This window comes from Bos taurus, chromosome 13 (assembly GCF_002263795.3).
Source record: "Bos taurus isolate L1 Dominette 01449 registration number 42190680 breed Hereford chromosome 13, ARS-UCD2.0, whole genome shotgun sequence".
NCBI lineage: Eukaryota > Metazoa > Chordata > Mammalia > Artiodactyla > Bovidae > Bos > Bos taurus.
Window position 1 is genome coordinate 37,754,108 of NC_037340.1, and position 24,576 is coordinate 37,778,683.

The 24,576-nt window shown below is 55.5% G+C and overlaps 1 protein-coding gene across 1 annotated transcript in view; it reads right to left on the reverse strand.

Annotated features, from left to right (window-relative positions):
- Positions 1-2,555: 2,555 nt before the first annotated feature.
- The window catches only part of LOC515755 (solute carrier family 6 (neurotransmitter transporter, glycine), member 9-like), a 32,560-nt gene continuing 10,539 nt past the window's right edge, over positions 2,556-24,576 (reverse strand). Inside the window, 15 exon segments of the mRNA NM_001102032.1 lie at positions 2,556-3,023; positions 3,621-3,811; positions 3,940-4,110; positions 7,061-7,161; positions 7,250-7,349; positions 7,469-7,603; positions 7,693-7,930; positions 8,334-8,437; positions 8,519-8,653; positions 8,847-8,979; positions 15,424-15,694; positions 16,065-16,196; positions 16,775-16,919; positions 20,291-20,443; positions 22,474-22,620. Of these exon segments, the coding sequence (NP_001095502.1) occupies positions 2,936-3,023; positions 3,621-3,811; positions 3,940-4,110; positions 7,061-7,161; positions 7,250-7,349; positions 7,469-7,603; positions 7,693-7,930; positions 8,334-8,437; positions 8,519-8,653; positions 8,847-8,979; positions 15,424-15,694; positions 16,065-16,196; positions 16,775-16,919; positions 20,291-20,443; positions 22,474-22,620 (2,244 nt within the window). The 3' untranslated portion in view covers positions 2,556-2,935.

Below are 24,576 nucleotides of genomic sequence, written 5' to 3' on the forward strand. Positions count from 1 at the left end.
AAAGAAGTGCTTTGCAGGAAGAGGAAGAAGTACACGAAGATATGAGTGGAAGGAAGGACTTCATCCAGGGGCCAGTTGTCCCTCAGGCTGGGATAGCCAGGCTGCGAGGACTGGGTTAGAGAGGGCTAGGGACTGAGGGAGATAAATGAGCAGCAGCGTGTTCATCAGTGAATGGCAGCAACTTATGTCTCACACATCCTTATGAAGGGGGTGGTGTCCCCATTTTGCAGATGAGGATACTAAAGCTCAAAAAGGATGATTGACTTTCCCAGACTCACACATAGGAAAAGGCAGAACCCATGCGCAATCCCAGGCTCCAGATCTCCTCCTTTTAGTACCATCGTGTATTGCCTTTGTGAGAAAGCACAAAATTATCTAGGAGAAATGGCGATTTTGTCCTGAAGGCCTGGGGTGAAGCAGCATGGGAGAGTGAGGTTGACTTCATCTGCCAGCAGCTGTCACTGGGACCTCAGCGTCATCAAGGACCAGCTGAACGTGTCCCACACTGACCAGGCTGCTGGCCACCTGCGGTGAGGCCCCCAAGTGTGTGCAGTGGGGGTGGAGACAGGGAGGGTGGGACTGCGGATGGACCCTGATGTACTGGGACTACTGGGAGGAGAAGGGACAGAACACACCTGGCTGGGAGACCCAGGAGAGAGGGGCTGAGAGGTGGAAAGGGCAGGATGCTGATGAGGTTGCTGCCAGGAATCAGTCAAGTACAGATGCCTACATGGGCCTTGGCCTGAGGACTTTTATCCTGGGAGGTGGGGAAGAGATGACACACAGAAGAGTTTTTAAAGCAGGGACGGGGCTGTGATGTGAGAGAGAATGGAGGCAGGAGGACCCGCAAGTCTAGTCCTATCATGTAGAGAGAATGCTGCTCCTCAGGGTGGGCACTGGGAGGCGGGCAAGGAAAGAGGACACACCCTGCCCAGGAAGAGGCTGGCAGGGCTGCAAGGCTGTGCTGGAACAGCATGAGGGCAGCAGAGGAAGAGGTGGACTGAGATAGGAGGGCGTAGAGGAGGCTCCTGGGGAGGCTGGGGGTGGGGACCTAGTGGAGGGCTCTGCTGAGACCCGGGCCTGCTTCCGGTGCTGCACTGTCCATGTCCCCGGGCCCTCCTGGAAGAAGAGTGCCGTGCGCTGGAGAGGGAGATTCCCATCCTGCAGGTGAGCTGCAATCCTGGGCCGCCCCCCACCCAGCCCTTCTGCTGAGCGTAGACACCTCAGTGTCTTACTCAGGGCATGAGATTCACACACATGTGTCTGTGTGTCTGTGCCTGCAGAGGTTGTGTGAACCCTGGGTCCGTTTTTCCTGTGTGCACACATATGTGTGTCATCCTTAAGTACGTGAACCCATATTCCAGTTGAGTCCCAAAGTCCGAGGTCAGCACTTTCAGATCAACTGCTGGGTCTGCCTAGGTCTTTTGCCTCCTTCTCTTCCCCAAGTCTGGGTTCAGGCCTGCCACTCCCTTGCCAAGCTCAGCTTTTCAGGGAGAGGCTGGTGTTCCTCTCAGGAGTGCCCCCAGGTGGTTGGGAGGAAGAGACTGCACGGGCTGGTTCCTGTGCCTCACACTGTGGGGATCCTGGCCTGGGCACCCTGCCCACTCCTGTCCCACCCCTGCCATAAAGCCAGGCACTGAGCCAGCCCTCCGTGCAGCGCTGCCTGGAAGATGAGTATTCAGGGGCCCCTCGGCCCTCTGAGGCAAGCCTAGAGCCCACCCTAGCAGGTGAGGACCCTAGCAGGCCCCAGAACACCCAGCACTCTGCTCCCACCCCGTCCCACCTTGCTCTTGTAACACAGCCTGGAAGACCGGGTGCTGTGTTTCAGGCAGAACCTCTCCTCCAGAGCTAAAGCAACAGAAGGCAGCCATGCAACAGGAGCTGCAGGCACCCCTGAGGCCTTCCTATGTCTCCCCCAGCCACAGGTAACCCAGAGCAGACAGACAGCTGAATGAGGCAGGCTGAGGGGCAGGCCATGGCCCCCTTGCAGCTACTCCCTCCCATTCAGGCCACAGCCCTTGGAGTCCTCCAGCCAGGGCACTGGACTCCTGCCTTGCCTCCATGGGGCTACTAGAGTTTGGGCCAGGCTTCTCCAGTGCTTCCTGCCCGCTCCCCGTCTGGAGCGCTGCCCCAAACTTCGCAGCCTGGCTACCACCTGCCACTGGGGACGGAAGATTCAGTGCCTCCCTGGGAAAAGGCCAGCTTCTACTCTGATGTCCAGTGTAGCACCCCAGGCCCCAACATGAAGGGCTGCTCAGGAAGGAGGCTTCAGCTTCCATTGGAACTCGTCCTGTCTACTACTGCTTTCAGCTGCCAGGGTCCAGCCCACTTCAGATCTAGTCTAGGATGAGCCCTTCCCAGGATTCCACTGCTGTCTGTCTGTCTGTCTGGCCCCCACCCTACCTTCTTACCAGGGCCTCAGTGTCCGGTCCTGACTGTCACAGCCTCTGGCCTTTCTCCTCCCAGGCATCCCCCCAAAGGCCTGGCAGGAGGAGGTCTTGTCCCAGCCCTGATTCTTGTCCCCCTGGAGGACCCAGACAAAGCACAGCAGCAGCTCAGAAACAGGAATAGAAATTTCATTAAAACCTATGGACTTTAAAATCCTAGTGGTACGCAGATGGTTGGGGGTGGGAGGCGCACTGTTATTGCTACAGAGGATTAGAGGCAGCTTTTCCAAGGCTGTCACTGCACGGAGGACAGACACACAGACCCTGCAGGGCTTGGGGGAAGGAGTTTTGGCTCCAGAGAGTGGTTCGGGCACACGGGCTCAATTTGGCACGTTGAACAAGAGTAGCCCAGTTCAGGAAGACTGGGCTTCAGCCTAGTGGTGGTAGGGCAGTGGGATGTCATTTAGGGTCCATTCCCCGGGGCTCTGGGCTCAAACCTCCTGCTGAGCATCACCCCCAGAAACGAATTCTTTGGGCAGGTTGTTAGGTCATGGGCCTCTGCTGGGCAGGCCCTGACAGCCAGTGCTGGAAGGAGGTGCAGGGACCTCAGAGTTGCCGAGTGACATGCAGGTGTTCCTGGAAGACAGATTGGGCCCGAGGCCAAGGCAAGGGGGTAGCAACCATAGATAAGACAAAAGGGCCAGGCCACACAGCCTGACCGGTAACACTACACAGCCCCCTCCCTCCACCTCCCTGCCTCCAGGTAGGAAGATCTGAATTAGCCTGGGGTAGGAAGATCTGAATTAGCAGAGGCTGGGGTCCACCCCAAGGGCGGGAACACTGGTCAGGAGGCCGAAGATTCAGGGACAGGGACAGGTAGGGGACCCACCCAGAACCTCAGCTCAGGGCAAAGTGTGGGGGCATCAGAGGCCATGTGAAGCCCAGCAGGTGTCTGGGGACCTGACCTGAGACCCCTCCAAAGTGCTACTGGGCCCCCCAGAAACCCCCACATCACCCAAAACACCCAGCTGCCATCTTGGCATCTAAAGGACCTGTAAACACTAGGGAAATGAGCAGAAATGACCGTGCTAGCAGTGGTGGCCAAGGTGACAGGTGCCACCCCTGAGCAGGGCGTGGTGGGGGCAGGCAGTGACACCTCTCCACTGTCTCCCGAGTCTCTGTGTTGGGAGCACAGGGTGGGGATGGGGTACTCCCCCCAGGAGCTGTGCTCACATCTGGGAGTCCTGCAGACGGCTGGAGTCATTACTGCCCACCATGGGAATCTGGGCCTTGTCCAGGTGCAGCGGCTGGAACTCAAGTCCATCTTCAGGGGAGGGTGGAATGGTGGGGGCGTAGCGCCCTGTTCGGTGCTTCAGGAGGGCGGGACCCCAGTCTCTGCTTGGCTTTGTTGAGTTTTTCAAACGCTGCAGGAGAGGTAGGCATGAAGGAGGGACGGGCGGGCAGAGTGCATCAGAAGGGAGCCCTGGAGCGCCATCCATCCATCCACCCTCTTCTGATTCACCTGGCTGCCCCTGCTCCCCCCACCCCTTACCTGGAGGAGGGTGTCCCCATCTGTTCTCCGGAAGTGGAACAGGGCGTAGAATGGAATGCAAATAACAGAGGACAGAGCCATAAGGAAGCCAATGGCCTCGGCCCAGCTTGGATAACGGTACTGGTTGTAGGTGATTGGCTGGTACTGGATCACCAGGAAGATGAGAATCAACTGCAAAGAGTGGGGGTTGGGAGTGGGCGTGAGTCCTGCCCAGCCCTACCCAGGCCTTAGGCCTCCTATCAGCACTGCTCCCCTCCCTCTCCAGTTTCCCAGACTAGTAAGAGGCATTTCAGGGAGGGCAGGGGTGACATCAACATTTGCTTAGCGGAATAAGCTGATGGCACCAGGGGTCCAGGGTATGATGGGCAGGTGGACACTGTGGAAGGGGAGGGGTCTGGCTTCTGGATAATCCTGAAGCAGGCAAGAAACTGTTCAGCTGCCTTGGCCCTTGGAAGTCAGTTCTACTCAAAGACTTGCAGCGGCCACCCACTGCCTTGCTGAAGTAAGGACGAATCGGTGGCTTTTAAGGCTTCAATGGCATTTTCCATCTACTAAGGATTTTTTGAACTGTGGTGTTGGAGAAGACTCTTGAGAGTCCCTTGGACTGCAAGGAGATCCATCCAGTCCATCCTAAAGGAGATCGGTCCTGGGTGTTTATCAGAAGGACTGATATTGAAGCTGAAACTCCAATACTTTGGCCACCTGATGCGAAGAGCTGACTCATTTGAAAAGACCCTTATGCTGGGAAAGATTGAGGGCAGGAGGAGAAGGGGATGACAGAGGATGAGATGGTAGGATGGCATTTCCGACCCAATGGACATGAGTTTGGGTAAACTCCAGGAGTTAATGATGGACAGGGAGGCCTGGCGTGCTGCAGTTCATGGGGTCACAAAGAATCGGACACGACTGAGCCACTGAACTGAATTGAAGCATTTTTTTAATGTTTCCTCCAGACCTGGGAGCTCCTGGATTGCATCAGCTCTAGGTCTCCAGTGCCCAGCACAGCGCCTGGCACAATCTCATGTGCTGATCTGAACTGACTTATGCAGGGAGGTGGGAGCAATGGGGGAAAGGAAAGGGAGAAGTCCTGCCAGTCTATGGCTGCAGAGACAGCAGCGGACAGCCAGGGGAGGCTCCGAAGCCTAGAAACCGTGTCAGGCAGGGGGTGCTCTCAGGAACCGCTTTGGAAAGAGCCGAGGGACACCAGAGATAAAGCCTAGGGTTGCAGCAACAAAAATACTACAGGAAGCAGAAAGATGGGCAGGTGTTTCATGGGCCACTTGGAGGGCCTGGAACAATGGGTGCTGCTTGGCAGGAGGCCTCAGCATACACCTACCAAGCCTTCAGCCACATCCTCAAGCTCAGGCCCCTCCAGCCTTTTTAGTGACTAAATTCTAGAAGTCAGGACCTGCATCCGGGGGATGCTGCACTTAGAGGAGCTTATAACAAGTTTCCTGAATGGAACTAGAGCCTGATCTAATGTGTGGACAAATTCCTTATTTGAACTGATAGAAGGATGAGTTTATAAAAAAAAAAAATCTTTTCAGCACTATGAAGAAGTAAAGCCTCCAAAAGAAAGCTAACAGCCCAGAAGCACACGGTCCACAGAGCCTGGCCTCCTCACCCGAGGGGATTCCAGCCTGGCTTTCTGAGCACAGAGAAGATGCTGCGGGCTTTGCCTCAGTTTCCTGGAGACACCGGACCCAGGCTGCCTCCTTCCTCCTGCCCTGCCTGGGTGGTGCCCTGGGTCTCCCCACAGGGCAGCAGCTTCCTGGGAGCCCTGGAGGATGAGCTCCCCCAGAGCAGGTCCTGGGCCAAAGCCATAACCCCCGAGGGCACAGCGTTTGGCTGTGGTGTCTGCCCTTCCCTCCCTCCCACCACTTACAGGACACTTCCTCTCCTCCTGTTTCAAAGCTGAGCCAGTAGCCAGAGCTGGTGCCTGTGCCAGGCTTGGGAAGATCCCACATTCCATGTGATGGAGGCCTCAGCCCTCAGGGGCCTTTTTTATTTTTTTCCAGAAACATAAGCCAATGTGGAAATCCGGTGCTGACCTCTCTGGGGCACAGAGAAACTGGCACGGCTCGGGGGCACGACTCCAGACACTGCCCTGACCATCGGGCTGACCCCTCTATCACTCAGAGACAGCCCTGCCTCTTCTCTGTGGAGGGACCATTACACTAGCAAATCCCTCCCCGCAACCCCCCACCCCCACTCCCGACTTCTCACCCTGATCATAAAGGAACAAAATCAGAAGGTTTTTAGTCCACAGACCACTCCTCCTCCTAAACTTGTTTCTAGTGCAGCATGGGCCCAGCACACACGCTCCAGATCAGACCACCTGCTTTACATGAGGGCTCTGACCCTTAGAAGCTATATAACCTTGGATCAATTACTTAACATCCCAGGGCCTCAGTTTCCTCATCTGTAAAGTGGGGATAATAATGAAACCATGGAGAGTTGTATCACGAGACTTAGTATATTGTTCCTGGTCATGGTGGGCTTTCCCTCCACCACTTCTACTCCCTGCTGGGGGGTCTGTCTTGCAGGTGTTGAATACTGGTGAAAACCCAGAACTCCCCTTCCCAAGCCAGCCTATTCCAAGGTGGCTTAGGAGGGTGTCCCGGATCCTGAGCTGATACCTGACTTGCACAGCCTGCTTCTGGAACATGCATTCACACCACATACCCTGAGCACTCCAAGCACCTTGGCTATGAGGGACTAGAGACACGAGCTCAGTGAAGCTGTCAGAGGCCAACGCCAAGGTCAGTTATGATTTCCAAGGCTCCTCTGGGGGGATGCCAGGTTTATACCAGGGAGGGAGGGCCGGCTCTCAGCTGCTGCCAGCCTATTTTCCCCTTCTGAAGCTGTGCACTGTCTTCCATCAAATACAGGGCCCTGTGCTCCATTCCTAACCCAAGGCCAGGGCTTGGGTGGTTCTGAGTCTCCACACCTGTCTGACTCTGTACAGCTTCACTCAGACTTCCAGTGACCTGAACTGTGGGTGTGGAGCCCCAGGGGGAGCTCTGGCCTAATGGTTGGGCTCGTGCTCTTCCTTGGCTGGTTCCCAAGAGAAGGATGCTCGCCACCGGGGCAGCAGGGGCGGGACCAGCAAGGAACTTACAAAGATGATGGTTGGTGAGATGAAGCGCCAGCAGATCTGGAAAAAGCAGGGTGGTGGGAACCCCAGCATCATCTGGACGTCCTCGGAGTAGTTCTGGTGCCCTGGACAGAGGGAGGTCAGCAGCCCACAGAACAGCGTGAGCAGGCCAGGGGCTGGGACACAGGAGGCCGTGGAAGCTTGGGTACTTACCGTAAATGTACATAATGGACACACACATGATACAGGAGATGATGACCAAGGAGTAGCTGGCCGCATAGTTGTCCATCAGCAGCAGCCAGTAGATGCCTGCCTATGGGCCAGTGGGCAGCTGAGTTGGGGGTGGCTGAGGCTACGGGCCCCTTCTCTCTGCTGTCTTCCCCCCACCCCATACCCTGGCAACTTCAGCCCAGCCTTTGCCTTGGTTCTTACCTGGCTGGTGAGGGGGATACCCAGAAGGAAGCCAGCCACAGCCACGCCAAAGGTCACATAAATCTTTTGCTGTAGGATCCACTGGTTCCCTACCTCATCCACAATGGCTGTGACCAGCGTCTCTAGGAGGCAAAACTGCAGGACACGGCCATCAGAGCAAGGGCCTATTCTTGGCCCTGCCTCCTCCCACCCTGAGCCTCAGGCCCGAGTCCCATGCCTCGTACCTGAGTGCCTAACCCCATCAAGATGAGCATGAAGAAGAAGAGCAGGGACCAGAGTGGGGCAATGGGCAGCAGTGTGAGGGCCTCTGGGTATGCCACGAAGGCCAGGCCTGGGCCGTGTTCTGCCACTTGGGACACGTCCTCACCCAGGTGATTCGCCATGGAGCCCAGGACGGAGAAGATGACGAAGCCGGCATAGACACTGGTGACACAGTTAGTGACGCTGATGACCACACTGTCTCTAATGGGAGGGAAACACGTGGTCAGGACACGCAGCTCAGTTCCTCCTGCCCAATTTGGGCCAGCAGACTTGGAGACAGGGAAAGTTCTAGGAACAAAAGTACCCCCAATCTCCTCTCTGGTCTGTTCTGGACCTGTATAAGTGGGTGTGAGGCTCTTGAGTCCTTACAGACCCCTGGGGCATCACTATCATCATCCCTTCTCTCTTCTGCCTAAATGTTCTGTGTTCTGCAGTGACTGGAACCAGACCCGGCATTGCCAGCATCTCCAGGCTGTGAATGGAAGGAAGGGTGCTGGCAGGCCAGAAGGCTGCACTGGATCTGGTGGGTCTGGGGGAAGCAGAGTCAGGCTGCAGAGAGGGCAGGAACAGGGGGCAGCCCCAGCGCTGGTGGAGAGACTCTCACCGGTAACAGTTGTTATGGAACCTGTTGTAGGAAGCCATGGTGATGAGACCGCCCCATGCGCAGCCCAGCGAGTAGAAGATCTGGGAGGCGGCATCCCCCCATACCTGCAGGAGGAGCTGTGGTCAGAGGCTGGTGCCTCTCTGCCCCTCCCCATCCCTCCAGGTCACCTTCCACCCACAGCCCACCTTGGCCTCCAGGATCTTGTCCCACTGTGGGGTCAGGTAGTACTTGATGCCCGTGGAGGCTCCTTCCAGGGTCACACCACGGAAGAACAGGATGGTCAGCACCACGTAGGGGAATGTGGCCGTAAAGTACACCACCTGGGGGTGAGAGGGGCCCCACTGGACTCCTCTGGGCTCTTCCCACTCCACCCCTCAACCTGCCCCCTCAACCACCACAGGTCCTCTGGTCCCTCCTACATGCCTTCATCACACCCCCCCCACACACACACAAAACCCAGGCAGGGAGGCAGGATATTTCCGTGGGCACAGATCCTGGAGGGAGGGGACTTACTTTCCCTGAAGACCTGATCCCTTGCATGAGGCAGAAAAAGACGACCACCCAGGAGACAAGGAGGCAGCTGAGGAGGTGCACCTGCACCTCCCCGAAGTTTCCAACGTCATCCGACAGGTTCAGCACGCAGAAACTAGAAGGGGATACTCTGGCACTGAGGGCCAGCCGCACCATCCAGCAACACATTCCCAAGGCCCAGGGCCCAGCCTGGCAGCTCCCTCCTTTCTCACGGAGGCCCAGCAGCCGGCTTGTCTGAGATGGGAGCCTTGGTGAGGCCCCAGCCCCAGCCTGCCCAGGCCTCTCTGCCTGTTGCCTCTCCCAGGATCCTTGAGGGTGCCTGCAGGCCACACCCCAGGCCTGGGCTACCTTCCTCAGCCCCTAGGGTGTGGAGGTCTCCCTGTCCCTGCTCAGACCCGGCACAGGCCTTTCCTTTAGGAAGCCCCTCTCCTCCAGACTAGACGTACCCTATCTGGTGTCACCTCCTCCAGGAAGCCTTCTGTGATCTTTTCACAAACACTAGTCCTCCAACTCTGATGAACAGAGGGAGGCAGTGGAGTACTGAGAAAAGACAGAGGATTCCCAGCTGGCGCTAGTGGTAAAGAACCCACCTGTCAATGCAGGAGACGTAAGAGATATGGGTTTGATCTCTGGGTTGGGAAGATCCCCTAGAGGAGGAAATGGCAACCCATTTCACTATTCTTGCCTGGAGAATCCCATGGACAGAGGAGCATGCAGGGATATAGTCCATGGGGTCACAAAGAGTTGGACATGACTAAAGTGACTTAGCACACACACTGGAGCACACAAGCCTAGACTTGAACCTAAATTCCTCTCCTGAGTATGCATGACTCTCTCTGGAGCCCTATGCCATGCCAGCTGTGTTTCTTCAATCTACTGGATGTTGACGTGCCAAGCCCTTGCTGGGCATATTGACCTAAATCAGGTATTGTGGGCACTGCCAGTAGCGTCTTAACCCCATGGGGACGAACACGCTGGAAGTATTCCTGGAAGAGGGGAGGCTTGAACCAAAGTTTGAAGGATGGAGAAAAAGCGGGTGAAGAGAAATGAAAGCACATGCCAGGCTGAGGGCACGGTCAGGGTCAGGTCATGACGCAGCAGGACAGGGTCAGGAACTGCCTGGGCATGTCAGTAACTCAGGAAGGCTGGAGGAGAAGGGGAGAAGAACAGAGAAGGATAAAGATGGGAAGGAACAAGATCAAGAGAAGTTGTGAAGTCAAGATGCAGAACTTTGAATTTTATTCTGAGATCAATGAGAAGCTTCTGGAGGGTTTTTAGAAGAGGTCTTTCAAGGCCTCTCCTCGGCTCAAAACCTTGTAGCAGCTCCCATCTCTGGCCATGGAAAAACCAAAGTCCATACAGTGGCCCAAAGCCCTTCATGATCCACTATCTCCTAACTGCCGTCTCTCAAATCTCCTCTCCTGCTCCTTCCCCCCTTACTCACTTCTCCAGCTGCATCGGGTTCCTTGTTGTTCCTTAAACGTGCCAGGCCCACTCCCACCTCAGGGCCTTTACACATGCTCTTCCCTGTCTGGTGTACTCTTTCCCCAGACCCATGTCCACATGGGTGTGAGATCTGTGCAGGCACACAGGGCCCCGTGCTTAGAAGGGCCTTGTGCTTGGTTTAATGTCCTGCCATTGCCATCTTGAAATTCTGAACACATTTGAACAAGAGGCCCCATCTTTTCATTTTGCCCTGGGCCCCACAAATTACACAGCTGGGCTTGTCGACATGGTTGCCTCCCTCCTTGCTTCCTTCAAATCTTTACTTGGGTGTCCTCTTTGCAAAGGGGCCTATTCTGGATACCCGGATTAAAACTGCAACCCCAGCCCCAGCCTGGCACACCTTACCCCGTTCTTGGCTGTATTTTCCTCCAGTGTATGTCTCTTTCTATCGCACTGTACATTTTACTATTCAGTTTGTTATCTGCCTTCTATGAAGGCAAGGGTTTTTGTCTGTTTTGTTCATTTGCGTATCCCTCCAGTGGTTTGCAAAGTGCCTAACACAGAGCCATGCCCAATAAGCATTTGCTGAATGGATGAATGAATTAACATCATGGAAAATTGACTGGGAAGTATAAAGGGGAGTATCTGGAGGGGGACTGGCTTGGCTGTTGGAGTTGTCCAGGCTAAAACTGATGAGCAAGAGACAAACTATTGAGCCTCAGTTTCCTCATCTTTAAAATGGGCATCATAACTTCAACCTAGGATAATCTGTAGATAAATTTAGAAAAATACGGGCTCCTTTCTTTCCCCTCTTTCACTGAAGACTTCTCAGCATAGCTCATAGGCTGTCCTCTAATCTTAGCTCTTTTTATTTTTTTTTCCAACTCAGTTCTCAAACCTCATGAAAACATGTTTAATACCTTGTGATGGGTGGTCACCCTGGTCCCTCATGGGACAATGTTGCCAGGTCCGGGATTTGTTTGTTTGCTCAGCCCACCGGACTGTCAGACGTGCAAGCACCTGAGAAGGCGTCCTCTGCCTCCAATATTCTCCTAGGCTGCCCTTCATATTGTGAACTGCAGAGGGCGCTGACCAACACATCCCTCTTCTGCCAAACTCCTGCCTCTGTGTTGGTTCGCTTGACCGCCATCAGGGTCAGAAACTTTCCAGGCTCTCAGTCCATGGGGGAACCAAAGATAAAGGGATGAATAAGATCCACCCCCTCCTCCCAGGAGTGGCTCCTGGACCCTTGCGGCTGGCTGTGCTTTCCAATCTTTTTCCCTTTGGGACATGCAGAAAAAAATAGTTTGGGCCCATGGGGCAAATAGACAAGGTCACTCAAAGCTGAAGGCATCGGGGCTGGAGATTCTGGGCTGCCCAAGCCTGACCGGACTGGCACACTATTTGGGGCACGTCATGTTGGGAGGCTCTGCCTTCCAGAACAGCCACCGGGTCAAGCACCAGCATTCAAAGTAAAAAACCCATTCCTTGCTCAAAAGACTCTTCTAAAAACTTTGTCTAGTTACATATGTTACACTGGTAGTACTTTGTATTATTTTCTCTTTTTTTGTATTATTTTCTTATTGCAAGAGTTTAGCATACAATACAAGGGTTTAAAGAGTTTGGAAAGCTCATCTTCTGAACTCTTTCTCTTTATGGCACCATATTTAACGTTTGGTTTTGGTTTTGGACCATGTGCTTTTGAGACCAAACAACTAACTGAAAAACTTTTGGAACCACACATATTTACAAGTTGGCTTTCACATAACATCTCTTGACTTATTCTGCATTATTTTTTAATTTCCCCAACCAGATGGTAAATGCCTTGAGAACAGGACACTCATCTATTTTCACTGCATCTCTAGCAGTGGCTATCACTGTGCTTACTGAGCACCCGTCACTGTTCTTAGTGATTTCTGCTACATCTTTATAATAACAAGAATGATGTTGTATCCACTCCCACTTAATGGATGAACAGTTGAGACTTAAAGAGGTTTGGTGACCTCACAAGGCCAAGCTGGTATGTAGCACAGCCAGGATTTGAGTGAGGTCTGTGTGGCTCCGGAGCTGGCATGAAGACACTAAGAGAGGGGTGCTGGGATCCAAGTCCCATTGAGTGTCAGGTGTCTTCTGGGGAGATGAGGGCATGGTCCTGAGCTTAGGGCCTGCCTGGCAGGCATCAGATCAGCTCTCAGAGGACTGTAAGGTAATGCTGTAAAGACGTGGTGAAGGCAGAGAAGGCTGGAGGCCAAAGGGTGGGCGAAAGGCAGACATGGGCTCAGAAATCTGCCCTGGGAACTCTTCTTCCTTTAGAGGAGTCCATCTTTCTCTTGATTTGCTTTGTTCACTTGTAAAATGGGAATATTTTATAAAACCGGCACACACTATCTAATAGGGTTGCTGTGGGGCTCAAATGAGATTGTGCAGCTTTCCAAAGGGTCGCTGGAGACTGTGGACCCAGAATGCCTGCAGAGTATCATCGGCCTAATTCACATTAGGCCCCAGGCACAGCAGGGCATGCATATCCTGACACATGTATATCCTGATACATGTATATCCTGACACAGCATTGCGGCCTAGTTCCTTAACATCGGGGAATCAGTCTCTGAATCTGAAAATGGGGGTGATATCATATAATATGCCTAGCACATAGTTCCCTGGTGGCTCAGGGGTAAAGAACCCACCTGCCAATGCAGGAGACGGGTTTGATCTCTGGGTTGGGAGGATCCCCTGGAGAAGGAAATGGCAACCCACCCTAGTGTTCTTGCCTAGAGAATCCCATGGACAGACGAGCCTGGAGAGCTACAGCCCATGGAGTTGCAAAAGAGTTGGACACGACTGAGCAACTAAACAACAATAAGCACATAGTAGGTGCCCAGAAATGGGGGTGCTTGCTCACCTCATCTCGCTGAAGCCAGCTTGGGCAGCCCTCTCAAAGGTCACTTCCCTAGGCTCTCCAGGAGGCGGCAGCAGAGAGCCATCCTGAAGGGAAGGAGTCCTGCCTGGGACTGCGGCTCCTTAGGGAGGCCTGGCTCCAGCCCCAGACAAGGAGTGGAGTTTAGCGGGCCATCCTGTGGACCTCCTGACCCGTGGCTAGTTTTCTTGGAGGGAAATTCCCCTCTAATTGCACTGGATAAAATCTCCTGATCTTTGCCAAGCAGTAGCCCCACCCTGGAAGACAGCCCCTGGGGTGATAATTTCTGGAGCCTCTCCGGGTTTTATGCTTCTGGAACCTTCCAGAAGGTTCTCTCTAGATCAAGTTGCCCAGTCCACACCATGCCCCAAATGTAGCAGAATAACTAAGTGGGTGGAGTCTCTTAGTCCCCGCTCTGTCCCTGCTCTGAGTAGTCTTCGGTGCCTACTTGGTGCTCAGGAAATGACCCATCCAATGACTGAACGACTGAATCTGCCCAGAGGTATTTTTGCCCAAACCTCACTGGGAGGCAACGGCTCTATGGTCTCCACCATGAGTCTTGAGGACGGCAAACATATCTTAACCATCTTTGAACATCTGTAGCGCAGCACATGGCCTTCCCAGGTGGCTGCCAATGCAGGAGGTGCAGGAAACACTGGTTCAATCCCTGGGTCAGGGAGATGCCCTGGAGTAGGAAATGGCAACCCATGCCAGTATTCTTGCCTGGAAAATTCCATGGACAGAGGCACCTGGCAGGCTACAGCCCATGGGGTTGCCAAGAGTCAGACACAACTGAGCACGTATGCAGCAGCAACAGCCCAGGGACACTGGGCCCTGAGGCTCTGAGTGCTGGCCCTTGGTTTAGAGGACATGGACGTGCTAGGACTTCAAGTGTCACTGGGACCTCCGCTGCTCAGCCCTGACTCTCCATCACAGCGTGGAGAAGGCCTTGAAGCCTCTGACCGGCAGTGGAAGCCCTGTGTCTTTTGATGTCCTGGCCTCCTCTGTCCCAATACTCTGTCCTACCTGCTCCCAGCCCCAGCTCCAGTCTGCCACCTCCTGGCTGCAGCTCATCTGCCCATGTCTCCCAGTCCTTCTATACTTCCTTTCTCCCTCCTCTGGGAAGTCTTGGGTTTTTTTATGATTTGTTTTTTGACCCTGTCATGCTTGGCATGTGGGATCTTAGTTCCCTGAGGAGGGATTGAACCTGTGCCCCCTGCAGTGGAGGCACTGGAAGCTCGGAGTCTTAGACACTGGACCTCGAGGGAAGTCCATGGGAAGTGTTCTTGATCACCTGCTCTTGCCCTCACCACATCCCTGCATATACCTGCACTGAGGCCCCTTCCCCAAATAGCTTTAACTACCCATCTCCTTTCTGGACTGTGACCTCCTCGTGACATGGTCTCAGGGCCATTCATACTCCATGGGCACACAGGGCCCAGCAGAGTGGACGCCATAAATGTTTGTGGAATGAATGAACGAGGCGTGCCCACCAGCCCCCAGAGCCCTCTTCCCACGAGCTCCTCAACAGGACATGGGGAATTTCCTCCAGGATGTCCTGCTGGGCCCTCACACCCACCCAGCTGGGACAAGATGTTCCAAACACCCCCAGCAACAGCTTCCCTTCAAGCCAGCCCTGGGACTCCATTCTCTGTCAGCACAGAGCTCAGGGGTGCCAGGCTGCCCTTCCCAAACACAGCTTGATAATGACAGCTCTGGGCTCAGGAAACTTCCACAGCTCTTCTTTGGTTCTGCAGGGTTAGGTCTATGCTTCTTTCTTGTAAGCCCTCCAAGAGGTCACTTACTCCCTGTAGGCTACCACATGGCTGGTGAGTTCCTGACACACCTGTTACCCCTCGTCACAACGGTTTCCCTCAGGCTTATCTGCAACTAAGGGCCTCTGCCCGTGCTCTTCTGCTTACCAGGAAGCCACCCCTCTTTGCCGCGACCCTCCTTGTTTGACCTGACTGCTGGAGCCTCAGTCCTGCTGTGTAAGGATGCTCACAAACTCACAAAGCCTGTGTGTCAGCTTCTCCTGAAGTGGGCTGCGAGCTCCTTACATTTCTTCCCAAACGCCTGCCCTGCTCTATTCCTGGCACCCTCCCTAGACTGCAGACTACTGCCCTTTAGCGAAGAGGGAGGGCTGAAGATAGGCTCCCAGGATAACCCCTAGAAGCCCAGTTCCCATGGGGGCCTCACCTCCAGTACTCCTCGCTGGGGCTTGTCCTCTGGAGGGTCTGGTTGAGTGCCTGAGAGACATTGCCAAGCATGGCAGAAGGCTGCGTGCTCTTGGTGATGTTGGGGTTTTCCAATATGCTCACACAGTTGGGCGTGTTCCAAGGGTTATCACAGTAGGTCCAGGGCAGCACGGACGTCAGGGACGAGAAGAAGTAGTAGAAGGCGATGCAGACGACCACATTGTAGTAGATGCCGATGTATGTGGACACCACCATCATGCCGTAGCCCACACCTGGGGGAGGGGAAGGGCAGGAGCAGCCTCACACACCTAGCTGAAGGACGCAAAGCTAATTTTGAAGGGCCTGAGGGGCAGGCTTTCATGGAAGGCCACAGAAGGGGCAGGTCAAAGCCTTGGCAGGAGCGAGCTGGGGGCTGAGTGGGGGAGTGGGCGAAGGGCTTTTGTGTATGCATGTGGTAGGAGGAGAGGGTGGAGGCCAAGTAAACAATGGATCCCAGCATGTGTCCCTGGCCTTGGCCGCTGATGTGGACCTCGGGTCAACACCCGGGTTCCATAGAGGTTGGCAGTCTTTATACAGATGGGTGAGTCAGCACGGCCCCCCGAGGCCCGTGTGTGTGTGTGTGTGTACCCATCCGGGCCTCACCTTTGAACATGGGGCTGATCCTCCAGACCCCTAGGCAGCCCTGACTTGCAAACTGGCCGAAGGAGAGTTCCATGAAGAAGATGGGGATCCCGCAGAAGATGAGCATGACGAAGTAGGGGACCAGGAAGGCTCCTGGTGGGCAGGGAGAGGGCTGGCTCAGGGCCAGCTCTGGGGAAATCCCACCCTCTTCCTGCTCAGAACCCGACAGCAGAACCTTTGCAATTGGCTGGGCTTCCAGGAGGGTGTGCCATGCCCTGGACTGGAGCCTCAGTCTGAAGCACACTGCTCACGGCCTGTTTTTGAACTTGACAGGGGTTCCCAGGAAATCTGCTCTGAGCTGAACCCAGGTCCTAGAGCTGCCATGTTTGGGTGGGAATTGATGACTTAACCAAGCAATTTCACATACATTAGCTGATGGGGTCCTCAAATATCCCCTGAATCATTTTGGGGGTGGCTGTTGAAATGCTGGGGGGTATAAAACTGAGACTTGGGAAGTTGGGTTTCTTGCCTCTCTATCTTTTCTCCCCTCGAGGGATCAGGCTGCCAAGGTCAGGGGGTAAAGTTTACCTAAGCCAGGGTGGGGGCAAAGGAGATTAGGGCCAGAGGCCGGCCTGTCTGGAGTGGGGTCTGTCCTGGAAGGGGGTGTGGTTGGGCCATGGTGGCTGGGCTCTGTCCATGTGGGTGGTCCCTGCCCTGTGCCCACTGGGTACCTCCCCCGTTGCGATAGCAGAGGTATGGGAAGCGCCAGACATTGCCCAGGCCCACGGCATAGCCCACGCTCGTCAGTACAAACTCGATCTGGTTGCCCCAGTTGCCCCGTTGGAGGCTGTGGTCCTCGTCGGGCATAAAACCATTCTGTGCAGACAAGAGAAAAGCCACCATCGGCAAGGCATTAGCGTGAGGTGCCTGACCCTTCAGACCTCCCCTAGTGGGGACACCATGGACCCTCCAGGCCCCCAGCCCACCCTGGGCTTCCCCTCTGCTGACAGAAGCTGCAGGCAGGCCTGGCAGAGGAGCACAGAGGGAAGACTGGCTACCAGAGGGTGCCAAGCGGGGCCTCCCTCACCAGCCCCCTAGCACCCTGTGCTGGGGGAACCAGCCCACCTGAGGAGCTGCTGCCAGCATCTGAGAGGTGGGACACTGAGAGGGAGCTCGAGTTGAGAGCCCCCCAGCCCCAGCCCCTCCAAAGCCTCCCCTGTCCCCACTGGGTGAGGATCTGGGAGCAGCTGAGCCTCATACCAAGCAGCCAAGCTGGATTGGGCACAAAGGGGCCTGTGTCCAGACAGCCCCGCAACCCACCGCCACCATATCGCCAGGCTAAGCACGCTGCCCATAGCAGGTGGCTGTGGGGGAGGGGATGCTGGGCCCCTCCCCCAGCTGAAGGCTTTTTCCAGGGGGCACCTGGTGGTCAGGGCTGTAGGGTACAAGAAGGGGAAAGCAACTGAGCTAGGCCAGACCTGAGGAAGGCATCCTGAGATTCAGGATAGGAGGGCCAGAGGAGCCCTGGGAAAGCTGACCTGGGCTGAGAGCAGGGAGCTGCTGGCCATGAATTGGAAGAGGAGACCAGAGTTGTAGGCACCATGCCAGACTTGGAGGACAGACTCTGGGGAGTTCTACTTCCAGTTCTCTCAGGAGAACTAGAGGAAGTGACTCTAGAAAAGGGTCTCTGAGCTGAGAGAGCATGAGCTGCAGAAGAGGGGGCTGGTCAGGAAGAGCTGATAAGGGGTTTGCCCAAAAGGAAGGATGCGGGCTTGCCTGGGGAGCTGTGGGGCTGGACTGGGTGGCCTGAAGCCCCACTGAGGACCCCAACCCCACAGTTGGGATTAACCCATTAAGTCCCTTTATAAGTGTGAGCAGACCGGTCCCCCATGCCATGTCCGTTCCACCCCTCCCACTGACTCAGCCACCCTGAACCAGAGCCTGCGGGGTCAGAGGAATCTCAGAGGCAAGGGAGGACCCAGAGAGTCATCAACAGAGAAGGCCAGAGACTCCCTGAGTGACACAGACAGTCTCCCAGAGGTGGGCTGTTCTCCTGAGAGAAATGGCCAGGGTCCTTGAGGACACCCAGGATCAGAGACATAGCTGCACAACCTACCTGAGGTACAGCATGGTAGTGACACTGACCCTCACTTTGAAAGAGACAGATTCAAGGCATGCAGGCAAATAAACAAGTGGGCCTGGTGCCTTGACATGCTGCTGGACTCTGACACTGACCGACAGGTGCAGAGTCGGGGAATGGTCTCACCGGCCTGCGCCTTCCAGGAAGGCCTATTTGGGAAGGCAGGCCCAGAGGCCCCAGTACCCGATGGTGGCCCTCCTAGCCACGCACACTTTGCTCTCAGAGGGCGCATCTGGGGGCCGCTCCGGGCTTGCACAGCACATGGGCACTACCGCACAGACACCCTTGTCCTTGCCAAAGGTGTCACCTCCCACCCAGCACTACCCAGAGGAGAGCCTGAGCCTCACATGGTCCTGGGAGGTTTGGGGCCCAGTACCAGGAACCCTTCACAGAGCACCCAGAGCCGACCAGCAGAGCCTGTATGCATTCATTCACAGAGGTTTACAAACACCTACTATGTGCCAGGCCCTACCTCAGGCTCAGGAAATTCAGAAGGGAACAAAACACACCCAGACCCACTCAGAAGTCCAGGGGGAAGTAAGCCATTAATGAGATAAACACATAATTTTTGCATGCAACTTCAACGTGACCACAACGAGAACGTGAAAGGATGACTAGGGTTGGGGTAGGAGCAGGGTGAGGTCACAGAAGGCTGCCCTGATGAAGAGGCTTGAAGGCCACCTTGGCCCTGAGAGAGGGCAGCTCCTAGTCCTGGTGTGACAGGTCCCTACAGAATCCCGGCTAAGCCTGTCACCACCTCCTAGGGGCTTTTTGGGGGACAGGCCTAGCAATAATAGTGTGGGGTCCAGGGGGCACTTTTTCAGAGGGCATGAGGCCTGCCTGGAGTAGTTGATCCATTCCCAAACAAAGCCCAGCCAAACAGGCTTCCTGTATATTGATCCTACAATAACAGTTTTATTCTGTCTGAGGCTTGTTTACTTAGGGGCACAATGCAGAGTACATGGGTGGGGTCACAAAGCAGCAGTTATAGCTGTAAGAGAGACAACTGAGGATCCAGGTGGCCTCACGGGTGGAGCAGGGCAAGGCCTCTTGCAGAGACGGAGGTCCTAAGGTTTGATATTCAAGGCCTGACCAAGTGGGCCTCTGAGGTCTCTGCTCCTCCCTTGGTGTGGAGGGGTTTGGGAGGGTGGCCAGCAGCGAGTCACAGGCTGACTGAGCCCTCAGGAGTCAGGTGGCATTGACGAGCAGCACACTACTGAGCCTTGCGCTCAACAGTTCAGCCCTGCTGGCTGTGCCCCTTGGAGGCCCGAGCCTGGGGGACTGGAGCCTGGAACTGGAGTTGGGGCTGGGACTGTGGCGGGAAGTAACAGACAACATGAGGGGTCCACTATGCAGAAGGAGGTGCAATGACGCAAGTGGTGGGAGGAGCTCCCAGGAGAAGCAGCACCAGCCGCTGCCCCCTGGCCCTGTATCCTAGCCCTTCAGTGCCCCATTCAGGAGCTGTGGAGGGAATGCTGCCGTGGGGGCCTGGTCCACAGCTAGGCCTCTGACTTTTCACTCCAGTGCAGCTATGTGCAGGCAGTCTGACTGGTGAGGGCGTGGCACTCAGCAAAGGACAGAGGAAGCCCACCTTCCTCCAAGAACACTGGAGGGAAGGGTCCCTCTGTGGGGCTTCCTGGGGGCTCTAGTTCCCTTTCAGCCCTCCTCTGGGGACTCCCCTCCACTTCCTTCCTGGACAGCAATGCCCAAGGCCAGTGAGACTTTTCTAATGCTGCACAAGTTTTTTTCTCCTTGCATAATTTTCCTCATTCTAAGCCCTTCATTCTTTTTTACCTGCTGGGTGGAAGGCCCGTCACTGATAGTAACAGTCCCTGTTGGCTCTGAGGTGCCCACAAAAGAATCTCTTTGTGCTCATAGGTTTGACCCAGACTGGTGGCCTGTCTGCCAAACCAGCTCAGCCCTGCCGACTGGCCAGGCTCCAGGCTCCTGCTGCCCATCACCCATCTCCCACTGTCTGCTGCCCCTCGCTGCCCTCCCAACCTCCCTCCCTCGCTCACACCTGGGTGGTGCGTTAAACCAGAGTGGTCTGGTGCCCTTCCGGGTTGGTCCCTCTTCCTTGGGCTCCCTGGATAGCCCCTACCCTCACCTCTGACTCGTCCTCATAGGCCTCATGGGTGATGTCCCGGGTGGGGATTGCCTCGCCCTGTGCCCAAGCTTCCCCAGACTCAGCAGGATGCAGGCTGTGGGACGTGCCTTCCACGCCTGTGTGGAGGGGCTGGCTGATCATCCTCCATGACATCTGCCATGCAAAGACATACACATGTAAGACCCTCAGCGCTCCTGTCCTAAGAAGCAGTCATTGAGGCAGCAGTGTCCATGCCTGCACAAGGATCTGCGACCAGTCTTGGGTTCACAACCTCCCACCCCATCCCTGCCCAGGAGGGTGAGCCACACTGAGCAGTTGCTTATGTAAGTCCTCTCCCTAGCCGTCTGCCCTCTGTTTGTTCACTGTTCTGGGTGAGCTCCTAGAATTCAGGCAGTTCAGCTCCAACGGCAGAAACCAGAGCTCCCCCAACCCCACACCGCAGAGGTGCCCCTCCCACCCCGCACCGCAGAGGTGCCCCTCCCTGTTCCATGTCCAGACTCAGAGGCAGCCCAGATTTCTGCTCTGGGTGATAGCTGTGCCCAGGCTGCCAACTCCCGCCCTCCAAGAGCAGTGTCCACTGGATATTACTGTGAATTGAGAGCTCTCTCTTCTGCTCGTGGTGGACACTGAGGACTCCTGGAGCAGGCCAGGCGGGGCAGGCCCTGCTGGGAGCCGGCAGGCTTCTTGTCCAGGACTCTGAAGCCCCAGGGTTTGCTCAAGGGATGAAGTCCTATCCTAGACAAACTTTGCAGAGGAGAACGGGCAAGACCCTATATCCTAGACTGACCTTGAGCCAAATCCAGATCCCTGGCAGGCTTCTCTGAGCTCCAGAGCGGGAATTCAGGCAGAACAGCCATGACAGTAAAGCGTGGCTGCCTCGGGAAACCCTGTGACCTAACGCCCTTTGGTTCTTGGTTCCCCAACTTGTCTTCCTGAGGTAGCACCTGCCCTGCAATGACAGAGCCTTCCATCCTTCAACTGGCTTCCTGATCCAGACACGTGAAAGAGTCAAGGGCTGGGCTGGAGGAGCAGGACCATGGGAAAATCTACCCCAGACTCGAGCAGTATACAGGGGCTATTAGTGTCTCCAGCCTCAAGGAAAACCTCACGGCACCTCTCAGGAGATCAGGGCCTCATATGGGAGGTGAGAGTGGCAAGGACATGCCCAGTACTGTTTCATCCCAGAGCCCTGACTAGCAGAGGGCTCTGCCGGTATTGACTTGCCAAAATTGTGGACGGCAGACAGGAGATGCAGCCTAGGCATGCCGGGCTCCACTCCAGACCCTGGGAGTAGTGACGGGACCTTTGGGTGGGCTCTGTCTCTGCCCTGGAGCCCAGCAGTCCTGCCCTGCACTGTGGAAGCCGTGAGCAGGCTCTGCCCCGTCGGCTGGCAGCGGGCTGGCATTTTGGAAGTAGCTTTGGTTGCTGACCCTGGCAGTCCTGAGGGTGGAGGGCAGCCCTGCATAATGCTACTCCCAAACCCAACCCAGTTCTCCCTAGAGGACATGCCTTCTCTTGCCTTCTGGAGGTCAAGTCAGGATGAGCTACAGAGAAAGAAGGTGACCGTCCCAGTCCCCTCTCCCTCACTGCCATCAGCCACACTGTGCCTGCCATCCCTACCCACCCCCAGCTTCCAGGGATGAGGGCACACCAGTGGTGCCCACCCCACCCGGGCCCTAGTCCTGAACACTGGCAAACATTCCGCAGGGTCTGTCGCCTCCCAGCTGAGTTGCTTGCCTGCCCCATTCCCCCATCCTCACCATGCAGCCCCTGTACCAAGTTCCCCTACCCCCTCATCCACTCTCCCCATAGGAGTAACTGCCATGGCACAGACAATGGGGCCGAATTGATTAGTACAATTCCTGGGCACCTCTGGCCCATCTCCCCGGGAGCTAGGACAATGCAGCTTTGATACACAGAGCAGATTCTCAGCAGGTCCTTGGGTTGGGGGAGCCCTCACACCCCCATTCTCCTCTCCCGTGGCCCCGCCACACAGCTAACTCTTCCTGCTCCTTTGCACAGTTGCAACTTTCTGCCTCACTTTTGCTGGTGTTTGTCTCCCTGGCTGGCTGTGCCTGCCCCTCCGTGGCACAGACCACTCAGCCCCTCTCCCCACCTCCAGTCCTGCCTCCCAGTCTGCCTGGCACCAGAGAGGGGGCTCAACCTCCTGGAAAATGACTGACCTGTTCTGGGGAGGAGGGGTCCACAGGTCCCTGAGCCGCCGCCATCTTGGGGTGAACACTTGGAGTGGAGTGTGTGTGTCTCCTCCACTCATTCACACCTCTGCCAGCTCCGGGTGACACTGATGCATCCCCTGCCTCTTCCATTGCCTGCTGGGCAGCATCAATTACTTTTACTTCATCTACTCCTGAAGCTCTGCTTACCCCTTCCCCTGGCCCTCCCACTTCGGCCAGTCCCCATGCAGCCCAGCGTGGATGCTCCACAGCTAGAGTGAGGCGTGGGGCTTGTTGTGTTTCTCCCTCTTCCCAGCAAGTTATTGGAACAAAACACACACACACACTCACAACCACAGGGTGAGGCAGAGCAGGCACAGAAGAGAGAGAGAGAGGGCGGCTCATTCCCATTCTAGAGTGGGGTCTGGGGCCCAGATGCTTCTGAGCATACAGGCCTGGCACTTGGTGGGGCTCCTGGTAACGAGGTTGGGTACCTCTGGGCACTAGAGATGGTGAAGGGGCAGGGAGAAGGGGACGTAGCCACAGGGCACTACCAGAGCATCTCAGACTTCGTAGAGTGCTGTGGCCTGAGGGGTGATGGGCACTGGAGCAATCCCCCAGGACTTGGGGATCTCCAGCTGGCCAAGATGGTAGAGTGTGTCCTCATAGAAGAATGTGACTGACTGAGTTGTGGCCGCAAAAGAGTTGTAGCCTGGTGAACTGTGCTGTCACCTGTCTGAAGAAAGACAGCATTAGCCAAGAGGGCAGCTGCAGAACACGGACTCTTGAGGATTAGCACTGCGTCACCTAGAACCTGAGGAGGTCCCTCTGGAAGAGTGTGCTGAGTGGTCTGGGTAGAACGTCACTCAGACCCTCAATCCCTCTTCTCTGAGGCCACACTCACTGGTCAGTCTCCAGTGGGTGCTGGGACACCACAAACCAGTGACCAGGAAGGTGGGCACGAGCGTTCTGGTGCTGGGAAGACACAGCTTCCAGTTTTTGGAAACTGATGGGTGGGCAAGGTACAAAGTAGGATCTTAGTAACCTAAGATCAAGCATGAATTCTGATGTAAAGGACAGCTTCCCTGTGAGTTTGGTAAGTGTGCTGACGCCAATGGGAACATGGCAAGATGATACCATTTTAACCTTTTTTGTTATTTTCTTAAAAATATTTATTGGGCCTTTTGGGTCTAAGTGCAGTGCACGGGCTCTTTGGTTGTGGTGCCCGGGCTCAGTAGTTGTGGTGCGACAGCTTAGGTGCTCTGCGGCATGTGGGATCTTAGTTCTCTGACCAGCAGCCTCGAACCCATGTCCCCTGCACTGCCAGGTGGGTTCCTAGCCACTGGACTACCAGGGAAGTCCCAACATCATTATTTTTAAAGGGCAAAGTCTTTAGAGTCAGACAGGCCTGGGTTCAAACCCCAGCTCTGATGGATCTCCCTCTATGTATCTCCTTAGGCAAGTTACTTTACTTGTCTGGTCTTAGTTTCTTTATCTCTATAATAGGGATCATATCTACCCATCTTTGAAGCTAGTAAGCATTATAAATAATAGTAATAGATAATATATATGAAGTGCTTACTGTGAGCCAGATGCTGTCCTAAACACTTCATATTAATATATATTAACTCATTTATTCCTCGAGGTGGGTATGATACTATGCCCATTTTGGGAGAGAAGATGGGGAGTGATCTTGGCTCAAGCAAGTCTCCCAAGAGAATGGCCTCAGACGCTAGCAACTGAGCTGCTTCCAGGCCAGCCTCATGCAGCCGAGTCCCCAGACATGCTCTGCTGACTTCCGCTGACTTCCTGAGAGTCCAGACTGAGGGCCAAGCCCCTGGCTGGGCCACCGGCTCCGGGAAGGCCCAGTCACCCATGATGCCCAAACGCTCACTTCCACCCAGGGTGGGCTCTGCGCTTTGGCTGCCCTGGCCTGGGCCAGGTGCCCAGAACAGGCAGCCCTGGCTGGACAGCTTTCTCTGGCTCTGGCCATGGGGACAGCAGGCGGCAGCAGCCCAGCTGGGTCCTGGCCGTAATGAGGCCTCATTAGTGGGATCCAGCTGCTCTAGCCCTACTCAGGGAGGCCGGCTCCCCCAAGCCCGCCTCTGACTT